The 19444-nt window shown below is 39.7% G+C and overlaps 1 protein-coding gene across 2 annotated transcripts in view; it reads left to right on the forward strand.

Annotated features, from left to right (window-relative positions):
* DPP4 (dipeptidyl peptidase 4) overlaps positions 1–19444 on the forward strand; it is an 80322-nt gene that overhangs the window by 48222 nt on the left and 12656 nt on the right. For both annotated transcript variants that reach the window (XM_081814315.1, XM_081814316.1), the window contains 11 exons: positions 1089–1133; positions 3372–3479; positions 3739–3806; positions 4969–5022; positions 5396–5517; positions 7572–7619; positions 7873–7971; positions 10310–10379; positions 12997–13191; positions 15994–16048; positions 16635–16734. In XM_081814315.1, coding sequence (XP_081670441.1) covers positions 1089–1133; positions 3372–3479; positions 3739–3806; positions 4969–5022; positions 5396–5517; positions 7572–7619; positions 7873–7971; positions 10310–10379; positions 12997–13191; positions 15994–16048; positions 16635–16734 — 964 coding nt within the window. The remainder of the gene's footprint in view (positions 1–1088; positions 1134–3371; positions 3480–3738; positions 3807–4968; positions 5023–5395; positions 5518–7571; positions 7620–7872; positions 7972–10309; positions 10380–12996; positions 13192–15993; positions 16049–16634; positions 16735–19444) is intronic.

Raw genomic sequence — 19444 nt, forward strand, 5'->3', positions numbered from 1 at the left:
CAGTTACGGTTTCTTGAACACTCACAGTAGCCAGACACTGTGGAGACAGAGGTTCTGTGAGGTTAAGGAGCTTGCTTAGGTCACATGACAGTCAGAAATCCAAACTAGAAAACCTAAGCTCTTTGCTTCCTGCCAATTCTATCATCCTACTATCAGGATATTGTGCCCTAAAAGGGTATAAGCAAAGTACAGAGGGAATGTAGGACCAAAGACGACGATCCACTCAACTGAGGACAGGCAACGGGAGATGACAAGGGAGGCCTAGAGCACCCGGGGCAGAGAAGGGCACAAAGACTCTGGGAGCAGAGGCTGTGCAAAGGCATCCAGTGAATGGATGGGAGTGCCAGGGTCTGGGGCTCCAGAGGACGAGGAGCTGGGGAGAGGCACCATGGTGAGAACCGAGGGTGGAGGTAGGCTGAGGCTCAGGTGCCATTCTGAGGAGTTTGGACTTACTTGTAAGACACGGGGAGCTATTTCTAGGTATTAAATAAGAGAGGATCGTAATGGGATAGAACTGTCTGTTGCAAAATGAGGTCAGCGGGGGTTGAGCAGGGTGGAAGAGGAGAAGAGCAGGAGGGTCTCCAACTGGGAGGTCAGGGCAATGGGCCAAGCGAAACCTGACGAGAACAGAAGCTAAGGCAGTAACGGTGGAGAAGGACGAGAGGAATCAGAAAACCAGGAGGCAAGGGCCGAGGAGGCGGCTGTGAGGAGAGGAGGCATCCACAGTGACTCCCAAGTCTCTGGCTTGGGTGAGTGGTGGCACGAAGCAGAAGAATGAAGGCGTCAGAACAAGCCGGTAGGGATGGAGGCAAGATAAACGACATCATCTTCTGTTCCGTACGTGTTGAGTTGAAAATGCTGGGGGAGCTTCCAGGGCCACATATGGAAGACAGAGCTCTAGGCAAGAGAGGTAACTGTTCTAATGCAATCATATAAACAATATGAGCATAAATACAACTGTATAAATGGCGATAGTTTTCAATTATTTTAAGTACAGTTTTGCTTCTATTACCACGAGTTGCAGATAAAGAATAGAATTAATATCTTACTTCTCTCTGAAACACTGCCTTGTATTTTTCCCTCCCTAGGCACAAGAACACACTGAAATGAGCACCACTGGCTGGGTTGGAAGAGTAAGTGCTGAAGAGTTACAGGGTTTTTGTGGTATGGATCAGATACTCAGAGCTATTTGATATTTGGCAGATATACCAAAGGGGGGCCCTATGTTATTTGCTATTAATAGAGAGATTACTTGACCTATTTCTCAAAATATTTCAATGCTCCCTGCAGAGATAGCTTTTCATGGGGAATAAGAACATGCTCAGTTGGAAAAAGGAACAGGACAAGTGAAAACTTGAGAGCAGACAAAACAAAAGACATACTCTAGGCAAACCGTAGCTCCTGAAAAGTTAAAAAGCGACTGCTGCTGAAAAGCAGCTAAGACGCAGAATATGCTCGTTGACCTCATCTTTGAAGTCCTGTGCTTTGGAGGCAGAAAACATGGCTTCCATCCACCGCCTACACAAATGGGTAAGGAGATGCGGCTGTATCCAGCAGCAACTCGGCAGCGACTGTAGCCATCCAGCAACACTGCTGTGCACCTCCCTTTGGAGAAAATCATACTCGTGTGGCTTCACGCTTTACTAGGCCCCAGACGCAGTTTTATCCAAGAAAGCACGGTGACCCGCAGAGACTAGTCACGCTTCTCTCTCCCGCTCCACGATGCCTTGGGCAGAATCACCAACCGTGTGGCTACTGGACCATGGGCTGAAGCAAGTTAGCGGAGGATCTCCAGCCATTGTGGCATCCCATAGAAAGATGATGAACAAATCTCACCTAATTTTTATGATCACTTCTGTTAAGCCTCCTTTAAGAGAGAAACAAAGGGACCAAAAAAAAAAAAAAGTAAAGATTTCATTCACATCTCTTGGGGCATAGAGGGGAGGCCCCTGGTCCAGAAACAGGACCCCATCCAGCTGGGCTCAGAGCTCCGATAGCATTCACACGTCCCTTTTCTTCAGGCATTGATTGGGCAGAGGGGAGAGGTTTGCCAACATGAAAAGTGGTTTCCTCCATGGCAAGAGACACGCTACACTTCCTCACGACTCTTTGAAAAAAATATGTTTTTTCCTCTCTGTATTTAACCAGACAGATGCCACTTTTCACACATTTCTACTAGGCACAACTCCATCCAGGGGAAACAGGGAAATGTATTAAAAAGATAAGGCTGTGAACACAGGTCTAGAGAGGGGAATGTGTTTCAGAGAGCTGTAATGAGAACAAGTGTACGGCACGCCTCAGCTTGCTCCATAAATGAATCCACTTTGAATCACTAAAGAGAAGAGGGAAGCGTTTTTCTTCCTTCCCAAAATGGGAGCTGATAAGAGAGGAAACATCGAGGGTAAAGTGAACCAACAATTTTTAAAAGACCATCTCCTACCTGCTCTCAAATGTAGGAAGGAAATCGAAGTCGTAAAGCGACATATTCCCTTCAGGCTGGGATAGATATTCTTCTGCTTAAACTACATTATGTTCTGAGAACTATCTTTTATTGAACTGTGAAAAATGGAAATTTTATACTATATTTCCATACAACTACTTTTTTGGTAAATTGTTGATCCTATTTAGCAAAATGAAAAGACTTACAATAAAAATGGTAACTATAAGAATGTTTCCATGTGAAATGTACGACAGACATTCCTTATAGTATCCAGTCCAGAAATGGTTAAACACTTTCTGGCTTTCAAAAAGAATAAGTATTTTAAAAGGAGGGAACAAAGCCCTCAAATTGAAAACCACTTCTTATCTGAAACAGTAAAAATAATAGTCTGTTTCAAACAAACCAACCAACCAAACAGAAAGCAATCACTCACGGATGCCTGGGGGGGAAGCCGTGTGGGGGATGGGCAAAATAGGTGAAGGGGATTAAGATGTACAAACTCCCGGTTATAATAACAATAATATAGTCTGTTTCAAGAAAGCACATCTGTGACACTGAGGAAATTTACTTCTTAAAACTGGAAGACGAATGCTAATTTTTGCACATTTATAGCCAGAAGTCATAGAGTTATCCTCCACAGAGAAATGTCCAGAGATAACAATATCACTGATATGTGTTGAGAGTCCTGCGTAAGCCTTTTTATGTGCTTTCTCTCATTTACTCTGCACAAAAAATTCCCTGAGAAAGATCTTTTTGTCTGCATTTTCTAGAAGGAGAATTTTCTTTTGAGACACTCTGGTTTCACTTGGCAAGTAAATGAAGCATGGGTTTTGGGCAGAGAGGTGTTGAGAGGACTTGGAAAAATTAAAGTTGGTACTGAGATGAGACTGATGTGCTCTAATCTGTTTTTTTGTTTTCTATTATTCTGTAGTTTAGGCCTTCAGAACCTCATTTTACCTCCGACGGGAAGAGCTTCTATAAGATCATCAGCAACCAAGATGGCTACAAACACATTTGCCTATTCCAAATAGATAAGCAAGTAAGTATTCTTACATAATTTATTTCAGGTTGATCTCTTTTTTAATGAGACTGACTTGAAGTAGAAACATTTGGTAAAGTCAATCAGTATGTACTAATAATCCGGCTAATTCAAATTCCAAAGTGGTATCTGGAGGATGATGGGATAGGGAGGGGAAACCCAAGAAGACCTAAGATTATCTAAATTGCTGCTATAAAAGATTCAACCCTCCACTTCGATTAGAGAGTTTAATAAACGTCTTTTTAAAAAATCCCATTAGGGTTGCACATTTATTACAAAAGGAGCTTGGGAAGTCATCGGGATAGAAGCTCTTACCAGTGATTACCTGTGAGTATTCTAATAACTGATAGGATGTAAACATACTCGTTGTAATCACACCCTCTTTGCCCAGAAGTAGGGGAAAATCTCCTACAAATAAAGAATAGTCTATTTGGAATGTGTTCAGTACTTTTTTCTTTTTAGCATACGGAAGCCTTAATGATTTTCACATATGCTTAGCAGATTTGATACCATGCCACCAAGAAGCTCTACCTCTTGCTCTTACCTGCTTTACATTAGAAGAGCTGCAGCCTCTTTTTCTTAAAACGTCTTGGAACACGGAACTAGAATCAGGGGCATTTTGTTAAGTTTTAACTGGCACCAAATTTTTGGAAGGCTCGGAGGGGCTATTTTATCTGTCCGTATCTCGGCCTTACTCTGGAAAATGGAAAGCTTTAGCAGAGGCTGTCAACTACCATGCATGCACGAGTTGGTGGAAAAGGAGTGTGATTTTTCATTAGAATCTGAGGCACTTCTATAATTCATTATTGGGTCTCACCACGGAGGATTTTTGCCACTGCCCAAAGCAGTTTTTGAAGGGCCTCTTTAGAAGTGGCTCAGCTGCTCTCAGAAAGATGGGGCTCCTGCCATCTAGTAGTTTGCGCTATAAAATAGAAAATATGGAAAACAATATAGGTACGTGGGCTCTCAACTTCAGGCTGGTTGTCCGGTGGTACTGTTCTCACAAAAGACTTTTTTTTTGGGGGGGCGCCTGGGTGGCTCAGTTGGTTAAGCGACTGCCTTCGGCTCAGGTCATGATCCTGGAGTCCCGGGATCGAGTCCCGCATCGGGCTCCCTGCTCTGCAGGGAGTCTGCTTCTCCCTCTGACCCTCCTCCCTCTCATGCTCTCTGTATCTCATTCTCTCTGTCTCAAATAAATAAATAAAAAAAAAAATCTTAAAAAAAAAAAAAGACTTTTTTTTTGAGTTTTCACTTGTCACTTTAGTGAAGGGAACAATTCCTGCATTCAGATATTTTAGTCTACTTTAAAAAATAGGATCTCCTAATCTCCTACTTAGAGATGACAGGAAATAGGCTTCTGGGGGGAGAGGGGGCAGGGAAGAATGATACGAGAAGGGCCAGCATGAATGTTTGGTGTTGAGTTAAATAGAGTGTACTTGACTTTCTTTAAAAACATAATCAACATATATTTAATTTGTTTTCTTCCCAGATACTACATTAGTAATGAATATAAAGGAATGCCAGGAGGAAGAAATCTTTATAAGTAAGAGCTAAATCAAATTATTGACTTGAGTCTTTTTAGCTGAAGAAAAATTTCTGGGTTTGGTTTTGTTTTGTTTTGTTTTTCCGTGTTTTAACTAACTGGAATTGTAATTGAGCACTTTCCTTCCCTTATAAATTAAACCCCAGGTGTCAACAGCAGAGAATGACTTTATTAAATGTTTTGTGTTATTCCCAAACAGTGGGAGGTTTGAGGTTACTATGAATTAATCCATGTATTTGTTGCACATTAAAAAAAAGTTTTTGAGCATTGTTTTGGCATTCTGATACCTTTGAAACTAGAATATGGCATTATTCAATTCTGTCTTTTCATTTATTCTTTCATTAAGCACTTAATTTCCACCATTGGTTTACAGAATCCAACTGAGTAACTACACAAACGTGACATGCCTGAGTTGTGAGCTGAATCCAGAAAGGTGTCAGTACTATTCTGTATCATTTAGTAAAGAGGCAAAGTACTATCAACTGAGGTGTTCAGGTAAGTGTGAACTGCCAAGGGGAGGCAGAACATCATGTCTGTCTATCCGAAAGTGGCTCCTTCCATTCCTGCCTTCCACTCACCAGCTGACTTTGTTCCTTCTGCTCTTCAGACAATATCCTTACCACCCTCCTGGCTCGTTCTCTCTTTTTTTAAAGATTTTTATTTATTTATTTATTTATTTATTTATTTATTTATTTATTTATTTATCAGAGAGAGAGAGAGAGCACACAAGCAGGGGGAGTTGCAGGCAGAGGGAGAAGCAGAGGAAGAGGGAGAAGCAAAGGGAGAGGGAGAAGCAGGCTCCCCGTTGAGCAGGGATCCCGCTGTGGGACTGGATCCCAGGACCCTGGGGTCATGACCTGAGCCAAAGGCAGACGCTCAACCGACTGAGCCACCCAGGTGTCCCCGTCCTGGCTCATTCTGCCCATCTATCCCTTTCTGTGTCCAGTCTGGGAAACATTCTTTCTGCCCTGCTTAGTTTTCTCCTCTTGAATCTGAGGAGCCCTTGAAATCACCAAGTCCCCTTCTCTTCAAGCACATCTAAGTGGTAAGTTAACCACCTTTCCTCCCCTTCTAACCAAGAGAGTTGCATGGCTTGCTTTTGACTGAACGCACAACAAATATACACATACACTGGAGACTACGTATAGCAGAGGCACTTGATTTTATACATATATTATATATATTATATCTATGTGCATATATACATATAGATTTTTTATTGTAGATTTTTTAATTATTATTTTATGCATTTGCCCCTTTAGATGAGAAAATGTATGTGGGTAGTGTCTGTCACCCAACCTGCTCACTGCTCCATCTTCTGTTGCTATTTTATTATTGTTTTCTTTATTATAAATGAAGAAACTTGGAAAGGACAGGCAACGTGACTTGCACAGGTCACACAGCTAATAAGAGGCACAACAGGATTCAAGCACAGGGCTCCATCTCCTGAGCCCTCCTGAGCCCTCCAATAAGCCCTATGCTAGATTACTTCTCAAAATGAAAGATTCTGGATATTCTGAAAAAGAACTGTCCCTCGCCGGAAAGAGATCTCCAAACCAGCTATCTGAATCTTTATTTACTAGCACATTTTCTTTATTATTACATCTTTCTCTCTCTCTTTCTTTCTTTCTTTTTTTTTTTTTTTTCTGTGACTGTTTTTAGTCACCATTTCTTGGGCACACATTTCATACTAGGAACTGTGCTAAAAGTTTTATATTTGTAGTCTTATTTGATTCTTAAGAAAACTCTATAAAGTGATACTGTTCTCCTTTTATATGTAAAGAGATGGAACACAGATATGTTGTCACACAGCAGGGAAGCCAGAATTCAAACCCAGGTCTTTATAATGCCTTCACTGTGGTTCTGATCGAGAGTAAAACATTAATATTATCTAAATGCATCAAAATTAAATAGCTCACCAAATAGCTTTTCTATACATTACCTTCTAGTCTGCAACTACCAGTTGGGATAAATAGTGAAGATATGTTCATGCGAGAAAAACACTTTTGCATGCCAGAAAGGAATCGCTTATCCAAGTCAGGCACTGTGCAGATGTGCCCCCTGGCTCAGGACTCAGTGGGGCGGGGGCAGCGGGAGGGAAGTCCGCCCCCACCCCCAGGCTGGCTCCAGAGCTCCGCCCTAAGGGGGCGGGGCCTGAGAGCCGGGCTGGTCATCGCTGGATTGTGGATTTAGGGCTGGGAAGGAAAGATAGCCGTGTCAGTGGTTCGTGGGTTTAGTTCACAGCTGAGGAAATTGGAGGCAGCATGCCCAAGGCACTCAACGGGGCCAGAGGTTCATTTTCTGCTTCGTTGTACTGAGCCCTGTGCCTTTCCGGTAATACTTCTTAATCTCAAATTGCACCTATTTCAAGGAAAAGGAAAAACAGCTAACACTTAGTAAGCACCTTATCTACCATGATTTTTATTCTATCAGAGCTAAATGGTATTAAAATCGTATCAAAGTTAAATGGTATCAAATGGCCATTTTTGAAAAATATGCTCTCTTCTTTTCTTAAAAAGCCTCACCTAAAACATTTTTCCTGTTAACAGGCCCTGGTCTACCCCTCTATACTCTGCATAGTAGCAGCGACGATAAAGGTATTTTCTAGCATTTCACCTTTCCTTTGCTTTTTAGAAAAGTGTGTGAATAGGATCAACATGTACTTAGCATAGTGGGATTTTTTTTTTTTTTTTGGCTTTAGAGTGTTTAAAAAAATGATTTGAACTCAAGGTTTATAATCTAAAGTATGTATAGTCCCATCAGTGAATTGCTACTTGTTTGTTAGCACTTTGCGCAATCCGAATTCTTCACATTGTAATGAATCGCTGCCGTCTGCACTTATTTGCTCAGAACTGAGAGTCCTGGAAGACAATTCAGCTTTGGATAAAATGCTGCAGGATGTCCTGATGCCCTCAAAAAAACTGGATTTCATTATTTTGAATGAAACAAGTAAGTTAAATCTCCTTAGGAACAACTGCTCCTGGAAACACCAATAAAAAATATAACTAAATGTGGTAACTTGATCTGAAAATACACATTTTATTATATGTAATCTAATTTGAGGTTATTTTTTCTATGAAATATTCTGTCATGAGAACTGCTAGTTTTACATTTTTTTTTTGTTTAAAATACAATACCACTCTATGTAAAAGTTATTCTGTTAAAATGAAGGCATTTGGAAAAAAACACACTATTGCTGCTTCTGTTTCGTTCCGTTAGTAACTCTGTTCTACTATAAAGTATTATTTGAGTGTTTAACTTAATGATATCCTGATATATTCTACCTTTAACCCAAAGAGATAAAAAATATCTGAGGTGATTGTATAAAAAAATTAGGGTTGGCTGTAAAATGTTAAAACTTCAATCTCGGGAGAGAAATCTTGAATTTTTCCTAACCTTCTCCTTGCCATAGTTAGCCTGGTCCCTGTGCTGGGAGCCTGAGCAGGGATGATGTGCAGGAACCACTGAGAACTGGGGTGGAGAGAGTGTTCTTTGAGTAGGAAATTTTGTAGTTTGTTCATTTGTATTTGTTTGCTGTTTTTCCCATTAAGAGCTAATTACTCATGGGGGATGGGGGAAATCCATCAGGACTGATTTAAGTTTTTTTTAAATATAGGATAATAATAGAAAAGATTCAGTAAGATCCAGTAGAAAAGATCCATCCAATTTTAAATGGCAGGAAAAGCGCTGGGGAGTAGAGGGTGCTTGTGAAGAAGAGCTTAGAGCAGGGTTACTGAAACTGAATGTGCGTATGAATCACCTGGCACCTTGTTAACGGTAGTTTTGTGATCCAGCAAGGCAGGGTGAGCCCAGGGTTCAGAGTTTGTACTTGGTTCTTAGGTGCTACTGGTGCTGCTGGCATAATGGGCAAGGACTTAGAGTTCCGGAGAGCTACCTGGGCTGCTGGTGCGGAATGCACTACATCCTGAGATTTGACAAACAGTGGGGGACCCCGAAAGTTTTTGGCTCAGGGAAACCACAGGACTGGATGGGCAACCTGGTAGGGAGGAGACTGAGCCTGGATCTGCCAGAGCTGGAGAGTCCAGCTGGGAGGTGGTTGTACATTCAAACTCCAGGGAAGTGGGGTAGTGGGGGCGTCGAGGAGGAGGGTCAGTAGGAGGTGGGACTGGGGATTACAAAGCACCCCCCCCACCCAAAGAAAAAATGGCATCTTCAGAAAGATGGAACTAAAACACTTCTAATCCACTAGTACAAATTCAAACAAAGGAGAGATCAAATGGTGGGTTTGGCATATTTATTAAAAACATCATGATCAACACATAGTTTGACATTCTATTGAAAAATAATAAAGACTTAAATTTTTATTCTTATAAGCACATTTAGTCAGAAGGCATATATTTAAAATACAAACACAAATTGAAGGGAAATCTATCTATATAGAGACTTACTCTTAGACCTTTCTTTTTTCCTCAACTAAAATAATTTTAACAACAAAAAAAAAAGGAAGAAAAGAAAGATAAACATAAAGAAACAGCAGCTCTAGAGATACGGATTTTTTTCCCTATAGGTTAAATCTACTGAAGCTGGAAATAATCTGATTAAAATATAGAAAATCTCTCAATCTCTCTTTCTCTTTAAGATTTATTAATCTAACTCATCTTCTTGATTTTGGGAGCAAAGGAAACCAATTCATTATTTAGGGACAAATTTTATTAAACTGATGCTAAGTCAAGCACAGAGAATTAAACAGATCTGCAGATCATATAGAACGTACACAACAGTCTGCTGCATGTAAACCTGATTTCAATCTGTGAATCACAGAGCTGAAAATGGGAACTCAGCTTCGCGGTCTGGGATGGCAATAAGAATTACAAAAATGTTATTAAATCAGAATTTTAAAATAGAGTTAGGGCCAACTAAAAATCCTAAACATCTTCAAGGAAATTCAAGAAGAGGAAAACATTTTGGAGGAAAACTTAGAACATAAGCCATAAACAAACTAGATAAGTAGATCAGATGCCAAAGAACAGAATCATAAAAACAAAACATTAGCAATTCTAAGATGCACTTTTATTTTACAAGGCACCAATATATTTAATAGATATATTAAAAACAACTTTATTGCTTTAATCTTAACTAGTATTCTAACCTGAAAGAGAATGTTTTTTTATCTTAAAAGCATACTGAATCCAAGCAGTTCATTTTCTTTTTCTATTATAATTTAACAAATTGTTGAATGCTAACTATGATTTATCACTGCAAAGAAACCTAGATCGTGTGCTAATAATTACTCTTAATTTACTGATCAGTCTTTCTGTTTGTTTAGAATTCTGGTATCAGATGATCTTGCCTCCTCATTTTGATACATCCAAGAAATATCCTCTACTAATAGATGTGTAAGTATTCAAGAGGAGGGAACAAATGAAAAGTTAACCATTGGACATTTTTTACCTAGTGCAGCTTACAGAAAATTAGAGCTGAATGTATCCTCTGTCTCTTCCTGAATCATTGTGAAGAATTTTACTATTTCCTTCTTCCATTTTGCAATCACAAACCCAAACCTTTGTTTTCTACCATCTTTCGAATGGAGAAAGTAGACACCTTTCTGTCGTAATGGCATATGGTCCTTTAGTTTTGATTTCTTTCTCTGAACTACAAGGGAATTCCAAAGGAATTTTCAGGTCACGAGTTTTATCCTTACCGCATAGACCTTTTAACATGCAAGAGATGGGTATTAATAGTCTTCACAACTTCCTTACCCCCAAACTTGCCCAAACATCACCATTAGTGACCTTTGATGCATCAGTACATCAGGTTTCTCTTCCTTTAGTTCCTGAAATACCACTGCCTGGTACTTTTCTTTTTTTTTTTTTTAAGATTTTATTTATTTATTTGTGACAGAGAGAATGAGAGACAGAGAGCATGAGAGGGAGGAGGGTCAGAGGGAGAAGCAGACTCCCTGCCAAGCAGGGAGCCCGATGTGGGACTCGATCCCGGGACTCCAGGATCATGACCTGAGCCGAAGGCAGTCGCTTAACCAACTGAGCCACCCAGGCGCCCTGCCTGGTACTTTTCATTCCCCTCTCTGGTGAAGAGAAGATGTGATATAGGAAATTATTCATTATAATCCAGACTTTTTCAAGTCTCAGAGAAAGTTCTGAAATCGCACATCTTTGAACAGTAAATGTAAACTCATGCGAATTCTAAACGTGGCATCTTTGTAAAATATTTTTGATAATGACTGGGAATACATTTTACTTTAATCCTTCTAAAATTGCCCTGAACTCACACATAATGGCACAGTGCCACTCCTCCTGTCCTACATTGTCTCATTTCCTTGATTAAAAATAAGACAGAAACAAACCAAAAAATGCGCCGGGTGCCTGCTACCTGCCAGGTAATTTGCAAACCCATGTGAGGAGTTCTGTTGGGCCCATTATACAGAAAAGGAAACTGAGACTCAAGAACATCACTTTTCTGTTGTAACCACCACCACCACCCACAAAAGAGGGGGTGTTAGCATCCAACACAGCCTTGTGGCGCGGTATTTACAGTTCCATGTAAACAAATCATAAAAGCTCAAAGAAAGAGAAAAAGGTATTTCAAACTTCCAGATGTGCTGTTTAATTTTCAGTAAGCCTAACTTTGACTACAGTGACATTAATTTGCTTTAGGCTTTAGCCCCAATACTGGAAACCGATGTTTTAGAAAAGAGTGAGACTTTTATCCTCTTCAACTCCCCGGTGAGGAATGGCTAGACCTCCCCTTTATTTAGGAAAGTTTAAAAACACATGGTAAATTTACTGCCCTTTTCTTTTTAGTTGTTTTCCTCTTGCCACCCTTAGATGTCTAAATCTTTGTTTTCTATTTTTAAAAATAGTGTTGTTTAATCTTAGGGGGTAGGGTAACTTGATACATAACTAATATTAAGGGAAGCTGTTACCCTCTGAAATCTAAAATCATTGAAAGGACCAAGGCATTTCACATATTGTTAAAAAAATGTTTACTCGCCCAGGAAATGCGTGAATGCCTTCTTCTTTTTAAAGTTAGAATGTTATAAATGAAAGTAATACAATGTTTGTTTAAAACCAAAGTTCTTTTGACTTCCATCCGTAGGAAGAGCAAAGGCATGTTAAGTGGAGGGGACAGTGAGCAGACCAGTAGGAGGGATGGGCTGGGAGGGAGAGGTACTGGACCAGGTCTGGGTCCAGGAGTCCCGTAGATCGTGCAAAGATGACATATTTAAGTGCGATGCAAGGAGCTATAGGGAACTTGCCTTGATTAACAAATGGAAATGAGAGGGCTTGATGGAGAGTGGGCATCCAGCTGCGTGGGAGTGGGGTCTAGCCTGTAAAGATTGCAGATAGCAGGGAGTTAAGCCCGTTAATGAATAGAATGCAGAATAAAAACATACATGTTTTTCAAGACCATCCACTTCTTTTTCCTTTGAAGTTTTAAGGAATAGTGGTCAAGCATACCTTGGCCCACTCCACAGTGACTTGTGGAGCCTGAGTGTGGCACCCTGTGCGGGGCTGGGGAGAGGGGGTGCGGATTACACAGCAGTCAAGCCACCCTTTAGGAAGTTCCAGCCTAGGAAATGCACACATAGAGTAGGAGTGCTTGCAAGCCATGGGGGAAGGATATATTCAAAGCTGCATTGATTGTCATCCTCATTAATTTTCCATAACACAACGTCCCTGTCCCAACTCTTAAGTATTTATTTCTTTGATTTCCAAGAAATATACGACTTAGAAAATGTTGGCCTCTGAAGTCTGTGTTTGATACCAGTCTTCAAAGGTAAAACCGATGGGCATCTTTGAAGGAAACACACAGCCCTTGTAGCCACGTTGCCAAGTTTTAGAGGAACCATGGTGGACGCCCCGGTGGCTGGCACAATTTCAGGCTCGTGGTCGGGAAAGACGCACACTCCTTGTCCACAGGGAGTAGAAATACAGGCACTCCTCATTTGATTCAGAAAAACCACAACGGCTAACAATTTGGGATTTTTCACAGATATGCAGGCCCGTGTAGTCAAAAAGCAGACGCTGTCTTCAGACTCAACTGGGCTACTTACCTTGCAAGCACAGAAAACGTTATCGTAGCTAGCTTTGATGGCAGAGGAAGTGGTTACCAAGGAGATAAGATCATGCACGCAGTCAACAGAAGACTGGGAACATTTGAAGTTGAAGATCAAATTGAAGCAGCCAGGTGAGTGAGTAGGAGATGAATCTGAAGGTCATCTGATTTTTCCCTCTCGATTTATATTTTTAAAGTTGTAAAGTGGAAAGAATGCAAAGTGTCCTAGGATGAATCTTTTATCTTTGGGGTACATTTTTAGTGACGATACCACACTTAGATAAAAATGTATGTCATTAGAGACGTATATAAAGGTTAAAAAGGACATATTTCTTAAATTCCTCTCTGTGACTCTAGAAAGGGAGTTGGTATATGTGTTACCTGCCTCCTTCCGTGAACAGAGACTCTAAATTCATCAAACACATGGACAGACTAAGGGATAAATGCACCCCCGAGTAAACATGTAACTAGACAAGTGGACCATCCCTGTAGTCAAGGTTAAGCGAAGGAGTCCAGTGTTCCTTTCCAGCGTAGGAGGCTGTACGTTACATGGGATAGCTATCAAGTCCTAGGAGTGGCTCCTACAGTCTGGATGAGGGTTACTCTGCCATTTGGGGAGAATTGTGGAGCACAGCCATCTTCACTCACAATTATAAGGGTTTCATTAAGTATGAATCACATCTCATTGTTGTGCTTTCCAGTCATGAGTCCACAGATAGATGTGGTCTGGCTTAAGAGAGATGTTATTAATAGATAATGGTTATCACGTAATGGGCAATGTTTTACCCGAATTGTCATGGGAACTGCACAGCACTCCTATGAGATGGGGATCTGTACCCCATGCTTCAGGTAAAAAATGCAGGCTCTTAGGTTAGGTAATTTGCCAGGGGAAGTCAGAATCTGAATCAAGGTCTCCAACTTAATTGGAGTCTCAAATGCATGCTCCAATTCAACTGCACTCAACTGGTAAATGGGAAATGCAGTCTTTGAGTTTCTATAGCCAACTGCCTGGATGTCTAGGGAAGCATGACAAGTGGTCAATTTAAAATAATGTTATGAAATCATAAACTAGGAAATGCAGAAGAATGGTGAATGATGAAATGGGTGGAGGAAAATGCCTTTAAAAACAAGAAACAATCAAAGAGAAGAAAAAAGAGGACAATTTACTAAGTATCCCTAAGTCTCTTACACCAAAGTTAACGATTAGCTATTTTCCTTTAAAGTAAAGTAGAGAGAAAGAGAAGTTTAGATTAGAGACAGAGGATAAACTGGTTCAGGAGTAGGGCTGTGATATTTTATTTATTTATTTATTTTTATTTTTTTTTAAAGATTTTATTTATTTATTTGAGAGAGAAAATGAGATAGAGAGAGAGCATGAGAGGGGGGAGGGTCAGAGGGAGAAGCAGACTCCCCGCCGAGCAGGGAGCCCGATGCGGGACTCGATCCTGGGACTCCAGGATCATGACCTGAGCCAAAGGCAGTCGCTTAACCAACTGAGCCACCCAGGCACCCAGGGCTGTGATATTTTAAAACTAAAATTTTGTTTATCCAGACTGATCCTCTGTGAGAGAAGGCAGAGTGTCCAGGGCTTCTCAGATCCAAAATTATAGAATTGGGTATCCACAATATACATCTCCAGTTTAAAAAGTTAATGTCACTACACATAAATACACTACACATGTAGTGTATTTATGCAATAGGATACTAATTCAGCAACTAAAAAGAACTATATACAGCAGCGTAGATGACTCTCACAGGCTGTTGAATGAGAGAAGCCAGGCACAAAAGTGTATCTCCTGCATGACCCGTTTTATATAAAGTCCAAAACCAGGCACAAACTGGAATCTTATGAAAGGAAAACATTTCATTTTTTCCTTTTGCAAGGGGAAATGACCTAGAGGTTTCTGGGGCGTAGTAATACACTCTTATCTCAGTCCAAGGATATACTCATTCTGTAAAGTTTATCAACTTGTTCACTCATTATTTGGTGCACATGTCTATACATATATGCATTCTGTTTTAAAAGTTTACAGGGAGAAGATAATGAGTTGAAAACGACTCAGTTTTTTTCTAATATTGCTTAACTCAGAGCTGCCTAAAGCATATATCTATAATGGAAAACACAAACATTCCCAAAGTCATGTATAGGTCAATGCAAGGGTCCCCACCGCCCCCCCCATCAATACTACAAGTTAAAGAGCCCCATATGCTAGATTGCTTCTTAGAGCAAACAAATTACCTTTTGATGTAAGGCTGAGATTAAAAAGTGGGTGCATAAAACATTTTTCTCATTTCTTTAACTGGATACGAATCCTGGGCCCAATTTTGTGGCAAAAAGACTTCTTAATCCATCAAGGAAAAATCGCTTCCTACTTAATGGTGCTGAGCTAACTAATCAACACCCAGCAAAATAAGGGTTTTATTTAGAGAATGGTGTTTAAGTTCTCAGGTAGGGGGCCCAGAGACCTTCCGAAGCCCTACCCAGATGCGCCTCTATTTCTCCATTGTGGGGGCAACCTGTCTTCAACCGAAAAACATCTGGAGAGATTTAAATTCAATTATGTAAAGAAAAGTGCATCTGGGCTGCAAATTTTTATATAAAGCTGTGAAAAAAAACTGCCAGGATTTGTTTTCTGTGAATCATACACACACACACACACACACACACACACTCACACAAACACACAGACAAAATTTTTATGGACTCCAACAAAAGTAAACCTTGTTCATCTGGCTCTTAAGTTAAAAAAAAAAAAAAAAGATACACATCCATCTCAGGTGTTTATCTGATTGCTGGCCGTAATTAATCTTAGATTCCAACAGGAGGAAATAGAGAGCAAATGGCAGGGTTTCACATTTGTGTACTTATGTACTTATCCTAGTTTTCTATACACAGTGCAATACTAATTCATGGACTTCTTCCATGTGTTTTAGACAATTTTCAAAAATGGGATTTGTGGATGACAAGCGGATTGCAATTTGGGGCTGGGTGAGTAGTTGTTTGGCTATGAATCTGTGTCCATATAGTTAGTGAATATAATTCAGAACGCGATAATTTATCTTTGGCATGTGAATATTTGGAGATGAAAATCACGTATCTTTAACCTAAGAAGACCCCGATAAAATGTCTTAGATCTCTAGGCGGTGAGTCCCTGCTAGTCAGGCGTACATCTTCGCTTACTATGATTAAGGAGGGAGGTGAGGGAGGTAAGGAAGGGAGAGAAAGAGCGAGGGGGTGGGGAAGGAGAGCAGGAGAGAAGGAAGGAGGGTGATTTTTCTCATGAGTCAAAGTCAGTAAAGATCTAGTGTTTATTGATCTTTTTTTCTTTAAGTACTACCCAGCAAATTTTTGATGCTTTTCCCCCTTAGACCTATCAAGGACAGGGACCAGGGCTCTGAAAGTATAGTCTTGAGATATTGTCCAATTAAGGCCAATTTAAGCCCTTCTCTACCATGCTTTCTGTCTCTAAAGAGGCACAGTATATAAAGATGTGAGAAATATGGAAACTGCGACTCGCTTACCATATGTCCTGAATTCCTTTACCTCCATAAAAATAACCATTTCCACTCCTTAGTCATATGGAGGGTACGTAACCTCAATGGTCCTGGGAGCCGGCAGTGGCGTGTTCAAGTGCGGGATAGCCGTGGCACCTGTCTCACGGTGGGAGTACTATGGTATGTAATTACTTTCAGGTACAAAAAGATACAGAGCGTTGACCTTAAAACTCCAATGGCAAAACCATTCCTTTTTGAGTTGCAGTGCTTCTACAGGAAATAAGCTGATTCACTGTAGATGCGCTTTACAGATACCTGTAATCGAATGATCTCACTTATTCTGCTGTTGCGAAAGGCTCTGTGGTATTGTTATCTATACGTTTAGTTATCAACAAATTCTGTTTTCTAAATTTCAGAGCATCCCTAATGCTACATTTCTGCAGATAAACCCTTATCTTATTTTAGTTTGAGTTTTTGGGCTTCACATATTAGCAGAATAAAAGAAGCATGTATTTCTTTTTCTTCCAGTAAAGGTCAAATAAAGTAGGGCTTTGGGTGGAAAGACGAGAGTAAGGATGGGGGAATTTCTGGGTTGTTTGTGGTTTTTTTCCCCACTGTCTCTAAGTTAGTGAAAGCCACTCTAGGATCTCTTCTTCGTCATTGAGAAATAATTCTATAAGGCATCATACATGTGTAAGACTGTAATTCCCCAGGGGGAGAGAGTGAGCATTGGAACACTAGTAGGGGGAAAGAGAGGTGGTGAGAGGATGAATTATTTTCCTGTACCTTTTCAGACCCCATCTCAAGTCCTTTCTGCGATAGACTCATTGAAACAAATATGCTCATTACATATTTTATGCCCTAATGTATGGTAGTACCAATCTTGTAGGAAACCCTTTTTTAAAGGCTAAGTCAAGAGAAGCCAATGTAAAAAATAATAAATAAATAAATAAATATTGCCCTTTCTGTTAAAAAAAAAAAAAGCTGGAAAGCATACTTCTGACTTAGTCTGCACACAGTGGATTTGTTTTCATATGATACTTTCCTGCTTATACTAATTGTTCCGTTGGATAGCTTGTTTTTGGAGACCTCTGGTGGTCAATAAAATAATAGAAGCAATCTTTGTGAGTTTAGAAGTGTAATGATAAGAGAACTTCATTAAATATATTTGGACCAACTCAATTTTCTAGACATAGGCACTTTCTAGAGTTCTTACATATGTATTAATTTGAACAGTTTTACTCAAAGGTCACATAGAAGGAATACATAAATGGTATTTCAAAGGTGCATTTGTAAAAGTTTACAACACCTGTATTATGCATTTTTTAAAATCCTATTACTAAAATTTCAGGGGTGTCTGGGTGGCTCAGCCATTAGGCATTTGATTTCAGTTTAGGGTTGTAAGATCTAGCCCTGCGCTGGGCATGGAGCCTGCTTAAGATTCTCTCTTTCCTTCTCTCTCCGCTCCTCCCCTCCCCCTGCTCCTACACACACTCTCATACACACTCTCTCTCTCTAAAAAAGAAAAAATGAATTTCAGATCTTCTCACAAATGTAAACCTGATTAACATAATAAGAAAGGGGTATTATGTCGTAGGGCAAGAAGAGTTGAAGTCTGCTGCCGTTTCAGGAAAAATTTATTTTGCCCTTAAATGCTATTTTCAAACCTCCTCTCACATGTCCAACCTAAATTATTCATTTTTAAATGTTAAAAGATATGAACATTTTATGAAGATCTTGTATTTTTAAATGTTCTTTAAAATATTATATTTTCTATATCAGTGTCCTCTAGATACATAAAATTACATATAGTCTATATTCCTTTTAATCAGAAGGTTAAAATATTGCTGTTATTCATTTTGAAAGACAGTATTTTGATTTCCATAGAACAGGCATAAAGAACACATATGGAATAACTAACACTCATTATCAATGTAGTTTTTAATGATGCCAGTCATTCAAAAAGGGTTAGAATGTTGCTTAAGGTTGTTGTTTAGATGATATATTCATTTAAAGAATTAATGAGATTAGTATTGAACTACATGTACAATTTGCAGTGAAATTCAAACCATTAACCTAAATAGCACAATGACAGCATATTACTCTATACTTCTCTATTTACTATAATCTGGTCACTGGAGGGGGCATCTTTCAAAGCAATTACTTAAGATTTTTTTTTTTAAGATTTTTTATTTATTTATCTGAGAGAGAGAATGAGAGACAGCGAGCACGAGAGGGAAGAGGGCAGAGGGAGAAGCAGACCCCCAGCTGAGCAGGGAGCCCGATGCGGGACTCGATCCCGGGACTCCAGGATCATGACCTGAGCCGAAGGCAGTCGCTTAACCAACTGAGCCACCCAGGCGCCCGCAATTACTTAAGATTTTTAAAGTTATTTTGGAATGTAGCCACAGTAAATTGTAAATTTTCTCATGTATATTTTAGGATATATCTATAAAATTTTTAAAAATAGGGCAAAAATATGTTTAATTATCCAAAATAACCAAACCAGTTATGTATCCTGTTTTCAGCCATATTTATAGATAAAAAAGCTTCCGTCATTTCAGCAGAGATTGATGTGATCTATTTCACAATACACAACTGTTATCATGCCACAATTGAGGGCTTGCCACAGAATGAACAAAACCAAATGTTTACCTTGCATTGTGATGGAGTAGCTGAGCTAGTATGGGGATATACAGCTAATAAAGGATAACTTAATTCTTTGTTTTCGTTATAGTGAATTTTAAGCTGCCAAAAAAATATGATTTAAGTAAGCAACTAGTAATTGAACATTGTAAGGGGTTTCCAAAAGAAAATTAGGGCATATGCTTGTCAGGACCAAAAATTCAAGACAGTTGAGGCATTAAGTGACTTCCTAATTAAATTCTTT

Source organism: Leptonychotes weddellii, chromosome 3 (genome assembly GCF_054177405.1).
Source record: "Leptonychotes weddellii isolate Sample4059 chromosome 3, ASM5417740v2, whole genome shotgun sequence".
Lineage (NCBI taxonomy): Eukaryota > Metazoa > Chordata > Mammalia > Carnivora > Phocidae > Leptonychotes > Leptonychotes weddellii.